The sequence below is a fragment of the Poromitra crassiceps genome (genome assembly GCF_964638095.1).
Source record: "Poromitra crassiceps genome assembly, chromosome: 1".
NCBI classification, from domain to species: Eukaryota; Metazoa; Chordata; class Actinopteri; order Beryciformes; family Melamphaidae; genus Poromitra; species Poromitra crassiceps.
Window position 1 is genome coordinate 98,371,180 of NC_139623.1, and position 13,601 is coordinate 98,384,780.

The 13,601-nt window shown below is 44.4% G+C and overlaps 1 protein-coding gene across 1 annotated transcript in view; it reads left to right on the forward strand.

The window, feature by feature from the left end:
• Positions 1-10,815, forward strand: part of mtmr11 (myotubularin related protein 11) — a gene marked incomplete at its 3' end in the record, with an annotated part of 114,409 nt that extends 103,594 nt beyond the window's left edge. Inside the window, exons 16-17 of the mRNA XM_083639008.1 lie at positions 1,219-1,542; positions 10,363-10,815. Of these exons, the coding sequence (XP_083495134.1) occupies positions 1,219-1,542; positions 10,363-10,815 (777 nt within the window). The remainder of the gene's footprint in view (positions 1-1,218; positions 1,543-10,362) is intronic.
• Positions 10,816-13,601: the final 2,786 nt, after the last annotated feature.

Below are 13,601 nucleotides of genomic sequence, written 5' to 3' on the forward strand. Positions count from 1 at the left end.
TTGTAATATTACTGAATTGACCTACATACACATGTCTTTTTCTAGCCCAGTTGTATAAAATATATACCGGTACACAGACAGTCAGCTTTCCCCTGGACCTCCATGCTGGTGCCACATGTAGTGGCTAGGACTAGGAGACTTGGAAAGGATTTGTGGCTAAAGGTAGACTGACACTGGGCCTGGCTTTGTGTAGGGCTACACTCAGATGTGAAGGTGTATACGTTTATGAACATGAAGATGGGTGTTGCTAGAAAACAGCACACTCCTAAGATGCTGGTCATCAGGATTGCTGAAGGTTTTATTAGTGGGGAATTGTCTAACCTCCTTACCAAACTGAGATCCCACAATGCTCATTTGCACGGGACCACTGCACCCTCTTGTGGCGCTTATCAACAATGACTATAATTCATGCTGAAGCTCAGTGCCACTGAGGCACAAAAGCAGGTTTTCATCCCATCCAAAGGCTGCATCAGCTGATGACTTCCTCCTCTGTGGTTGGAGGTATGCAGATCAGTGATGTGATTGGTTGGAATGAGAATCTGCTGACTCTTGGTTCTTGACGACACATGGCGGCTGAGAACCGCTGCACTAGATCAGTGGTTCACACCCTGGGGTCCGGGGACCACCAGGGGTCCTTGAGGGCATTCCTGGGAGTCCCCAGCAAATTGATGAATGAAGCAAATTATTTCATTTACAAGAAGTTAACACAGTTACAGAATCTAGAAGAATGATTGTTTTGATCTTTGTTTCACTGTTATCACTCTACAATACAGATATAATCTGTATATCGATATCATGATATCATCATACAAATCTGGGCAAAATCATATCTAACAATAAAAATATTTTCAGATTTGGTCAGAGACAAATGGGGGTCCATCCATGGCCCTAATGTCTACTAACTTAGGGATCCTTAATTTGAAAAAGATTGAGAATCACTGTACTGGACAGACTGATATGTGTCATGTATGTACATTGTCGCATTATGTATGTAAATATATGTGTATTATGTGTGTATGAATTTTTTTAAATATACAATTTATTTGATTAATGCTGTCTTATGTGAACTGTGTGTTGAGACCTCTGTTGGCGATAATAATACATTTGAATGGAGACAGTTTTTCAGTGAAGTCGGGTGACAGTTATTAACTTAAATTCATAATAACAATCCAACACATTCCTTCCCTTCTTCCCCCCTCCTCTTCCTCCTTCCCTCAGCTGAGCGACACCACACCCGGCTCAGTGTTCCTCCTCTCTCGGGGCACTTTCTCCTGTCCTGCTAACCTGCTCCCGTGGCGCAGCAGCGGAAGCAGCTCAGGCGTTTACAGGAAGAGCCACCGGAGGGCGCCGTCCTCCGAGAATGTGCCCGGCCTGGACCGGCTGCTGAAGGCCTGGGCCATCACAGAGTATCCCCAAAGCCTCTCTTCCTCCTCCGGATCCCAGGGGCCCCTTGATCCCTATGAGCCTTTACTGCCCCTCCTCCTGGGGCCCTGTGTGGGGCTGTGGAGGGAGTGTTACCTCCGGGGGGCGCTCCATGCACAGGTACGGGGGGAGAAGTGTCCTATAGGTGGGTTAGTCCAGCATATACAGTAGGTGAATGAATTGTGCCTTTGACGATACAAGCATGAGCTTTTGCACACTGTTAGAGCATGCCCTAAGGACAATTTTTAGCTATAGGGCCATCGCATAGGTGGCCATTTTCCAAAATGGCTGCCACGGTTGTTATTTTACCAGTAGCTCAGGTTCTAGACCATCTACGAGCTTGATTCCGGTGGCTAATCCTCAGGGTTGGGTAGGTTACTTTTAAATAGGAATCCCTTAAAGTTACTAGTTACTTGTTAAAAATTGTACTTAGTAACGTAATCCGATTACCACTATTTAAAAGTAAAGTAGGGATTACTTTCAGTTACTTTTGGATTACTTTTTTTTATTTTTATCCAGGAATGTCCCATTGGGATACAAGATCTCTTCTTCCAGGGAGTCCTGGTCAAGAGTCCTGGCTAAAACCCTTATTTAACTAGATGAAGCATGTTTTACCATTGATAACCAGATAAGAATGTTTATACCAACATGAAGTTAAGGAGAATACAACAAGAGTTATTTTTAAGACCACTTTAATTTACGTTATGGGTATTTTTCATGATGTGGAGTGGAAGACGCAGCTTGTTGTGTTGATATAAAAGAGAAATATGCTCTCAATTGTATAGCGTTGTAATTTAGGATGTTACCTGAAGGCATCACAGGTGGTGACAGCCAATGACATGCACTGAAAACGTATGTATGTCTCTGACCCAGTGTCATTGTCAATAAACAGCCCCATGGGAGAAGAACCACAGAGAGAGAAAGAGAAACTGTTCCTCGTGTTATATTTATTTCCTCCGTCTTGCTGCTGCTCTGGGAGTGCACGCGAGAACTGCTGCATTAACCCACTCTGCTAACATGTTGCTTTAATCTTGAAACACGACGTGAAACACTAAGTGAAAGTAAAAACCTCTCGCCCCATGCAGACGAGCAGCGTTTGTCAGCACGGGTGGCGGAGAAATTCAAGGCAGATTTTCCACTCCCTGGCAGGTCGTAACGTTCAGCTGACAGCCCCACACACAAGCGCCTTCCACATGGATTCTACTGAAAATATCATTTTCAGTAGAATCCATGTGGAAGACGCTTGATCTGTCTAAACACTGAGCGAACGTAAAAGTGAAATGCTTGTTATATTTCCATGACGTGAATGCACTCGTGGGAGGAGGCACAGGCGCGGGTCCCTGTCATCATGAATGCTGCCTGCAGCTGCTGCTGTTGCTCCGCCTCGCTCGTCCTCGTCACAGTAGGCTACACCGTTTTTTGTTGTTATTTTGTAAAATTAATGAAGAGGCAAGGGCGAATGTAATCCCGCCTGTAAGGTCGTTACTATACCCCGTTACTGTAATCTAGATTACACATTTTAAAATGTACTGTGACAGATTACAGTTACCGTTTTTTTGTAATCAGATTACGTAACGGCGTTACATGTAATCCGTTACTCCCCAACCCTGCTAATCCTACATTTTCAAGGATGTGGAATGCAGTGGGCCTATTTACAACATGGTAGCACCTACCTAACTACATGCATCTGGCATTCAGGGAACTAAATAATAGTAAAACCATCAACATATTTAATATTGGTGGAGTTATACAATACCATACCAATGTTTTTCAATGAAATGCAATGTTATTGTTGTTATTTTCTTTTTTATAACAATAAACAAGAGGTCACTCAGTTACATTGAATGGTGAAATACAATGTTAGTTCTCAAAACAGTCCACCACAGTGGCAAAGTGCAGTACACTGAAGTGCTGCCTTGACACATTTACACTGTCCACTGCATCCCTTTGTGCATCCACAACGGAGGAGTCTGCGACAGGCTTGGCTCGCTTCTGGAAGTGTGATTCATTGAACTTCCCATCCACCTGTTTCCTTCCTCTTCCACCGCCAGTCACCTGCAACCATCATCTGTCCCCAGCAGTGACCAGCTTGGTAGGCAGCCCTCTTTGTGTGTTGAATCAGTGCTGCTTGTGTTGGGGGGAGTCCATCAACTGTTCTACCTTTCTGGGTGAAGAGCTGCTTGTGTGCCTGATTGACTGATTCCTGGCTGCTGGTGTGGTCATATAACAATACCACGAATCACTCCAGAGGCTCCATCCAGTCGTCTATGGTGTCTGGGGTGGCAGCCAAGTCACAGAAGGCTCTAGTGATGTCACCAAAGGTCCTCCATGTATCCCACGCCGTTTTCTTGACCCTGCCACCAAAAAATGCCACTGTGTCACATCCAGTAAAGGGATGGAACATTGGTAAGGCTATGCATAGATCTGGACCTAGTGCCCTCGCCATCTCATGAGCTGCTATATGCCGAAGATCTTCCCACCTCCAAAGGCAACCCACAGCTCAGGGACGTTGAGGCGTTGGGCTGCCGTCACCGTCAGTACTAGCACATCTGTGTCAACTGTGCATACTGACACGTTGGTATACCCTTCCTTCACAGCATCTCCTAATAGAGGATGCGGGTATCAGTCTCCTCATGTGTGCGTGGTGCATCTACTCTGTTCAAGTACCAAAAAAGCGCGCTCAACCCTCAAAAGTTTATGTGGGTGCTGAATCCTCCAAAACATATAAAAGAAAGGAATTGATCCAGGACAACACTCCAATAACTTTAAATTTGTATTGCCTTGGCACAGACATTTCGGGCCAGTGCATCTACTCTGTTGACATGCTCCAGCTGAGACAGGATATTATGGTGAGAACACTTGCTGCGCATAATCGGAAAATATCTTAGCACCACCAGGTCATAGCATGTTCACAAGAGCAGCCCCATCAAGGATGATGACCTGTACTGTGGGGTTCGATGCATTCTCTTGTGAAGGAACCAGGTTCTCCAAACACAAAGTCTGACTTGGTACCAGTTCTCATCTTGCCCATTTGTGACAATGCTGGTGGACATGTCTGGTTTTCATGCTCAAAGAAGAACTCTAGATTTCCATCATGTATCTGTGATGCAATGTAAACAGCCTAGAGCAGTCACGTGGTTCTCAAATTTTTTCACATGAAGGACCCCTAAACTGACAAAAATTTTGATAGGATTTTGTCCCATGGTCACCCATATGATAATAAGATTGATGCTTTTAGATGTTTTATTACAGAAAGTGCATACAACCCATGACCAAAATAGTCAGTGTATTACTTAGGAATGGAATTATAGCGAAAATAAATTACCCCCCTTTTGCTTGGAACCCCCTCAAGGACCCCTGGGGGTCCCTGGGCCCCCATTTGAGAACCACTGGCCTAGAGATCAGGGAGCAGTCATTCTTCAGACGTGCAGCGCACAGGCCTCCTTGAGGCATCCTCCCTGCCCATGGTACGGCATGGTAGGATTGCCTTTTTCCGCGGGAGGTTCTGGTGAGACGAAGGAGGTGCCCGGCCTGGAATCACCCCACAGGGCCTTAGACCTCCATGCACCGAAGGTCTCTCAATACTGCGGTGTAGCACTAAACTCTATTGCAGCGGATTGGGCGTGATCAACCCTTCAGCGGGCAACGTTGCAGACAGAGTAGGAAGGCTGATCCGTGAGCGGCTGCTTCTGGGACGCGGGTCGGGGTCGTAATCGGCCTCGGCTGGGTCTACTGGGCGAGGGTGTATGATGTTGACAGACCCGAAACACCCCACGACCCCAGTCAACATCACTGATGACGCGTCCCAGCGCATGCTGTAGCATGTATTCTGAACCAGGGCTGAGAGCTGTTGTTGGGACCTGGACTTCTCTCTGACTAGAGGCCGACTGAATAGAGGAAGGTTGTTCCTCTTGATGGGATCTTTGATGGGCTTTGTCTGGTTGACCAGGCGCTCGCTGACATACTGTACAGTAAGTGTCAGACTGGTCCTGTCCAAGTTTCTCAATCTGGTTCACAGTGTCAATGACTGCTGCATCTGCAAGGTCTCTGGTATCCAGTATGAGATGATCTATCAGAACAGAATCTTCTACACTTCTACACTGCTCTTTTCACAGACTGGATTACCCATGTCTTCTATAGTACCAGGTAGTGCTTTAACATCTCAGGCAAATGGCATCTGTGCATGTTTAGTCTGCTCGTGGTGCCGGTGCACTTTCCTTTCTCTTCTCAGTGGAAGCCTCAAACTCTCCAACCACATGTACCATCTCTATTGCTGACAAAAATGTGTTATTGTAAGTCGCTTTGGATAAAAGCGTCTGCCAAATGACGTAATGTAATGTAATGTATCTCGGGACCAGACACCATGCAGGGTTCTCCATCAGGCCCACAGCACCATCATCACCTTTCACAAAGGCATTGTTCTGCTCATGTGCTCTGCAACTGCATTGTTGCCATACGACTAATAGGTGAAGGCCCTATAGCCAAAAATCTTCGGCAACAGTTTTCCAAAATTTAAAACCATCACATACCATGGAAGGCCTTACAGTAGTTTGCTTAATAAAAGATGGATTGATGTGGACTTGTGCTCACCACTAACATGGGGGCATGCAATAGCCTATTGATTTTTTACAAGATACAGCATAATCTCGTGAACTTGTGAACTATGTGCTCATATAAATAAACTACCATATATTCAACTACTAAACTAAGTATTATAAAGGAGACATTGGCAAGTACTGCATTGTACTCTCACATGGCACAGTTCAAAAACATATTTAACCGATATTAATGGTTTTACTATTATTTAGTTCCCTGAATGCCAGATATATTAAGTTATGTAGTTGCTAGCATGTTGTAAATAGTACCACTGCATTCCTCATCCTTGAAAATGTAGGATTAGCCCCCGGAATCAGCCATCTTGAAAAATGGCCGCCTATTCGATGGACCTATAGCCAAAAATCATCAATAGGGCAGGCTGTAACTGTGTGCCAAAGCTCATGCTTGTATCATCAAAGGCACAATTCCCTCATATATTGCACATATCTGCTGGACTAGATGAGGATAGTTCATTAGAAGCAAAGTATACACAATCCCAAGATCAGAATTAGAATCATAAATACTTGAATTACCCTTCAGAGATCAATAAATAATGCTTGGTAATGCTGCAGTTGCTCATGTTCAAGTAGGGAAAAATATAAGCATAGAGAAATTCTAAGAAGAATATTAATAAGACAATAAAATAAAGATATCTAAAATAAAAGTGTCAAATATGTGCATTATCTTACAAATTTATCCATGTGCAATATGTAAGCTTCAGTCAACAGTGTGATGTGCCGGATGTGCCTTGTAAAAAGCACAATTCAAGTATAATTCATTGCACTCAATTTGACAAAAACAAATCCTTCTGAAATGACTCTCTGGAAACCTTTTTAAGGCCAAAAAAATACTTTGAACACCATAATGGCCCATTTCCACCGCGGGTATCAGCGCGGCCCCGCCCAGCTCGTCTCGCTTTTTTGTCTCATTCCACCGATCAAAAACGTGGACAACCCAGGTTGAGTCGGGGTTGAGTCGTGCTAGTTTTGGTCCCTGCTTTATTGAGGTTCCAGCGCTGTGGACCCGGTACCATACGGTGACGTGAAAACACTGCAGACGACTGATTGGTCAGGCAGAATCGTGTTTACTGTATCTACTGTCAATGCTGGATACCAGTTTAGTGGGGCTTACCTTCTCTTCTGTTATTTCCATCAGTCTTTTGTGTTGCTGCCTTCGGCTCTGGTGAAATAAAATCGATCTCCTTGCTGAGCTTTAACATGACGGTGGTTTTCAATTGTTTTGAGAGAGAAAAAGTCCGCTCCTCGGCAAACCCTTTGTAGTTGCGTGCTACGTTGGCTCCGCTAGGCCGGAGGCGGGGGTTTAGCGAAGCCGCGGTCTTGCTTTGTGAGTTGCCGCCGGGGTAGTGGATTCCCTTCTCCCCGTAACATAACTCCCGTCCCCCGCGCAGCGCAAGCATGTGAGTTTGAGTAACAACAAAGTGATATCCATTCTCCTGGCCGATTGTCACATTTGCCCATGTACACTGTAGGTCATTGAGAGGCACCAGTATTCCAGTTTAAAAGTTCCGTGTATGGATGTAATTGTAACGTTATAGCCTACTTCGGCTATGGGCAGAGGGCAGATATGAGGTCGCTATGACGACCAGGTGTGGGCAGAGGCGAGTAAACTTGCTATGGAAACAGAGTCTATATCAAGTAGAGACGAGTAAGACCAGGTCGAGTAGAGCTGTACTGTTATATGTGGTGGAAATGAGCCATTATTTGGGCAACCATGGACAAGAGTATAAGAGCTGCTTACTATTCCCACTGTTTTGACAAGCACTTTAACTCCTCCTGATGAGCAGTTAAGCTGACAGAAATCTACAGGCCCATCAGACAGGCAGAAGCATTCACCACCTAATCTGATGTTGAGTGTGTCAGTGCAGGCCTCATTGGGTTTGACACTGACCTTCACTGATGTTTTGTTCAACACATGAAGAAGCCTCAACAGTATCCGCTCTCAGCCCACTCAACAGTGCTACCTTATACCTGAATGCCTAACATCTACCTACTCAATACAGCTGCATTACCAGAAAAAGAGAAGTTAGACTACAAAGCCCCTATACCAACATACAAACACAACCAATATACTGCACCAGCAAACATACTGCTAACAAACAGGGAGCATACAAACACTACTTGAGCTTAAGACAGCCCACACGCCTCGTCTGTTGACATGCGTTCACACCATGACTGTATGTTGAGTAGATGACGTTGACTCTTTGACGTACAGATTATTCGGATGTGTTGATTGACAACTTCCAATTTTGAGGTGGAGCTTTTGTGATGTTGTCAGTACATCAGCGCTCTGTCCCCGTGGTGATGTTGAGAGCAGTCCAGTGGTGTGTGGGTGGGAGGGCCCAGCTATTTTAGTCAAAGCCGAGGGAGCTGTACAAGGACGAAAACATTGCAGAATATACTATAGATAGTTCTCTCATAGAAAGTAGAGAGATGCTATTGCTGTAAAAAGTCTTGGTTTTCTCTTTCTTTCTGGGGTCTTCTCTCTAACCTGACCAGTGCATTAAATCCCACGGGTCCAGTGCATTAAAAACCACCACCAGCATTATCCTTTAAGGCTGTGATTTCCAACTAGGGGTACGTGTACCTTGAGCAGCTTGCAGGGTGTACGTGAAAAGATTGGGGATTACAATTTATTTCCAAAATGATTTAAAAAATATATATATTCCAAGTAATTTCATAAGGCAGGTCAACTGTAGCACTACTCTGTAGAGGTCGCCATTCGCACATGTCAAAACTGTCATAATTGTTCATTTAATAATCAGTTGTGTTCGATACTAACAGTTTAATATGAGTTTAATATAACATTTAGGAGAATCACCAACATGCATGAGTGAGGGGGTAGCCTACTATTGGCATGGCAGAGCAGCTCAAGGGGTACATAAGAAAAAATTGAAGCTTAGAAAGTGAGTTTCAGAAGCCGGGCCACACCTCAACCAAGCCTCCCCAGGTGCAACCAATCTAATTTACCTATATATACTGACCTAACCCTATACTCCAGTGGTTCCCAACCTTAGCGTCGCGACCCTAAATGGTAAATGGCCTCCATTTATATAGCGCTTTTATCCAAAGCGCTTTACAATTAGTAGGTACATTCACCCATTCATACACCGATGGCGCAGGCTACCACGCAGGGTGCTGGCACACCATAAGGAGCAATTTGGGGTTCACTATCTTGCCCAAGGACAGTTCGACATGCAGACTGGAGGAGGCGGGAATCAAACCACCGACCTCTTTTATGCAAAGCGATTAGTAGACGACCCGCTCTACCTCCTGAGCGACAGCTGCCCCTAAGTGGGGGCGACCCTAAGTGGGGTCACCTGGAATTCAAATAGGGTCCCTTGATTTTTTTTTTTTTTATGCCACACACCATTTAATACTACCGAAAATTATTAGGGTCCCTTGCAATTTTTATTTATTTATTTATTTATTTATTTATTTATTTATTTATTTATTTATTTATTTATTTATTTATTTATTTATTTATTTATAGTTCTGAGTTTAAAGCAAAGTGATAATCTCTTAAGATTTCAGTTTTGTTCTCTTGGGTGACACCTATGACGATGAGTGGTAATTGCAGGTGAGATCCAAACAGTGTTGCATTATGTGACATTACAAATGTCACATAATGTCACTATATACAGTACTAACTTTAAATCAGGATTCTGAGAATAAAGTCAGAATTCTCAGATTAAAGTCAGAATTCTCAGATTAAAGTCAGAATTCTGCGGGGGGAAAAGAAGCATACTATGATATTATCGATGGCGTCCCGGAATTTGAATGTCTCGGGTCGCTAGCTTTTTGTGATGTCAAAGTATGGTCACAAGCCAAAAAAGGTTGGGAACCCCTGCTCTCGCATTCAGCATTCCCCCCCCCCCATCTTCTTCTCTCTTCCCATCTGTCTTGCTCTCTTCTCCTCCTCCACAGGACACTAGACCCAGCGTCGCTGCTGATTCCCACGACGCCTCCCCACACCGCATTCATCGTGTACATTCAATAAACTCTGTCATTAATTTCTGCACATTCGATCGTCGTTGACGTTGATCACCCGCTTATTGTAATAAATCTGTTAAACATTCCTGGTTGATGGTGTGGTCCTTGCTAGTGAAATAGTATTTAAATGTCTCATTCTGACAGTTAGGCCTACTCACTAGCAAGTTCTTAACCCAAGCTTAGCCAGGGGGTAGGCTACCACAAAATAAGTCGGTATTAATATGTATGCAATAGCCAGTCTTAATTAAACTAGTCTAATCTGAGAATGCAAGACTGGTGTAAGTTAATGCAGTGATCGCCCCCAGAGATTCACCATGCTGCTTCTCATCCTCAGGCGTTCTCCCACCCCATCTCCTCCAATCACCTCCATCCTGTGGAGCAGCTAGCCTGGGAGGTGCAGCAGCTCGGAGACAAGTTAGCGCTAGCGTCCACCGGCACGGATGCTAAGCCCCCCGCCAAGAGAGCTGATCCGCGGCGGGCTGACACCAACCTGAACCAGAACACCAACAACGGCACCTTCCTCTTCCCGGCGTCCCGACCTCAGGGCCTGGGTGTGACCAGAGCGGCACCCCCTCCTACCTCCACCAACCACCACACCTCCAGGGGCGCTGCACCCTCCTCAGCCCCACAGCCCAGGCCCAGGTACAAGGACAACAGTGGCAGCAACAAGCACACCTTCCTCTTTGGGCACCCGTCGGTGACAGAGGCCCGTCCCGACCAGCGCTACTACCCAGCACCCAATAATGTCAAGCTGCCTAAAAGCAATGGGCCTTCGATAGGCTCCTGAGACCCCCCCCCCCCCCCCGCTTTACTGTTTTTTTTCTTCCAAATATGATACAGACCATCCCACCCAATGACTCGGGACGATAATGAAATCACCTGCCTCTGCATGGTGAAACTGATCAATCGGACACTGAGGGGACGCAGATGTGAGTTTGTTGTCGAAGCCTGACTACAGGCTGATACAAACCATGTTTGGGTGGGAGCAGCTTGATCTGCAGTTGTACTGAAATGATCATTGCAAAGCACTGGGGCAGCCCCTCACCAAAGGTGCTCTTGACTCTTGCTACTTATCGTCTGTGCTGTAAAGTATTCAATAATGTGACAAATGTTGTATATTTGTGAATTTCACAAAAATCCTAGTACCCAGTATTCCATTTATGAAATGTATCCAATTGCAGTGAAGCTGAGACCCAAAATGAACAAGGGCTGATGATGCTTAACAATGTATGACATAAAAGCCTCATAAGCACATCTTGCAGTATCTTAAAATGCAGTAGAAAATGTCGACACATCTTTGTTAAAATGCAGTAGAAAATGTCGACACATCTTTGTTAAAATGCAGTAGAAAATGTCGACACATCTTTGTTAAAATGCAGTAGAAAATGTCTTGACACATCTTTGTGAATGTCCCCAAAGCTTGTAGAGGCTTTTAAAGCTTATAGAATAAAACAATTGCCTATTAGTTGACGCTCTTATCCGAACAATTGAGAGCCTAAGTCACACGCCCTCCTGCATGGGACCTCAGGAATTGGACAAAAGAAAAAGTTTTGGTCCGAGTCAAATGTTTTATGGTCACTCACGATTCATCTCGTGGCTGACTCGCTTGGTTTGTAGGGGTGGGAATCACTAGATGCCCCATGATATATCACGATACGATAGTATTGCGATATGCTAGTATTGCAATATATTGGGTATTGCGATATACAATATTATTGTGATTTATTACCTTTTTTCCACTGCAAATTATGTCCCCAAAGGAAAACATCTTTTTTTATCTAAGATAAAGTTTCCAGTGAGTTCATCTCACTTGAATTATTTTTTTCTTTGCAGGAATTACCCCCCCCCCACCCACCCACACACAAATATGATACAGACCATCCCACCCAATGACTCAGGATGATAATGAAATCACCTGCCTCTGCATGGTGAAACTGATCAATCTGATACTGAGGGGACCCAGACCTCAGACTACTGACTACAGGCTGATACAAACCAAAGGAATTTTTATTTTATTTTATCTAAGATAAAGTTTCAGTGAGTTCATCTCGCTTGCATTTTTTTTTTGCAGGAAAATTGTCATTGTCATAAATGTTACATGCACCTGACAATTTATATAATAAAATTTTGCGATACTTGGCATTCATGCGATCCGATATATTGCCACACAAAATATCGCAATACTACAGTATGCTGTATCCACACACACACACAGCCCCGCCAACACCCCTATTGGTTTGTCCAAGTATAACTCTTATATAATGATTTTATGAAACTTCAATGGGGAAATGAATAGGTAGTTCACTTCCTGAGGTCCCATGCAGAACCCGGAAGAGGGCGTGACTTATGCACTCATTTAAAATGAGTGAGCAGAATAGGGGTTCAGTGTGTTACTGAAAGACACATGTCGATGGACACACATGGGCTTTTGACTGGACTGAACCTGTTGTATGGACAGCCACCTATTCCCAGCAGACCTCGATTTTATAGTTTATTAAATCTCTCTGTGACATTTTGTGCTAATGTGTAAAAAACATTAATCCCTGTTGTTTACAGCCCAAATGGATGAGCAGAATATTGAGAAATGAACACCAAGTAAACAAAAAATAATGGGGGGGGGGGGGGGGGGGGGAGCATATTTGAACTCCAGGCGCTGTGACCAGTGTTTTGAATGTGGAATTTAGGGCATGAGAGCTATTTTGGTACTATTCTCACATCTCTTGCATGGATGCTTGGGAGTCGCAAGAGGCCTGTATTGAGTTCAGTGTGTTAGATTAGCCTGGATGTGTCTGAATATGAATATATGGCCACAGTGTGTTAGATTAGCCTGGATGTGTCTGAACATGAATATGGCCACAGTGTGTTAGATTAGCCTGGATGTGTCTGAACATGAATATGGCCACAGTGTGTTAGATTAGCCTGGATGTGTCTGAATATGAATATGGCCACAGTGTGTTAGATTAGCCTGGATGTGTCTGAATATGAATATATGGCCACAGTGTGTTAGATTAGCCTGGATGTGTCTGAACATGAATATGGCCACAGTGTGTTAGATTAGCCTGGATGTGTCTGAACATGAATATGGCCACAGTGTGTTAGATTAGCCTTAGTCTCGGCTCCCAGACGTTCAAACGTCTGGGAATTTCACTGTCAGAAACTGTCTGTCCGAGCCCGGCGAGAACCGCCAGCAGCAGACACGCCTACATTTATTATTAGAATTTTATTTGGTAGCGGCAATGCCATTTATCATAGTCCTAACACAGAGCATGAAGCTGATATGCTCCAAACAAAATTTATAGCTGTGGTTTATTTTACAATCATTTTTCCTACCCGGAAGTGGTCCGCTTGCTACTGTGAACTTGTGTGAAGTCATCAGCAGCCAGCAGGCTCTGTAACCATGTTTAGGCCTTTAGCCTCGGGAGTCGGGTTTATCGCTGGAGGAAAGACCTCTAGCCGCCGGGGCCGGATGAAACATGTCCTATTAACAGGTTATGTTTGTTTCTATGTGATTAATATGTTTCTCCGCAAATGCGACAATGTTTTGCGAGACACCGGTTCTGCATGAGATCTGCC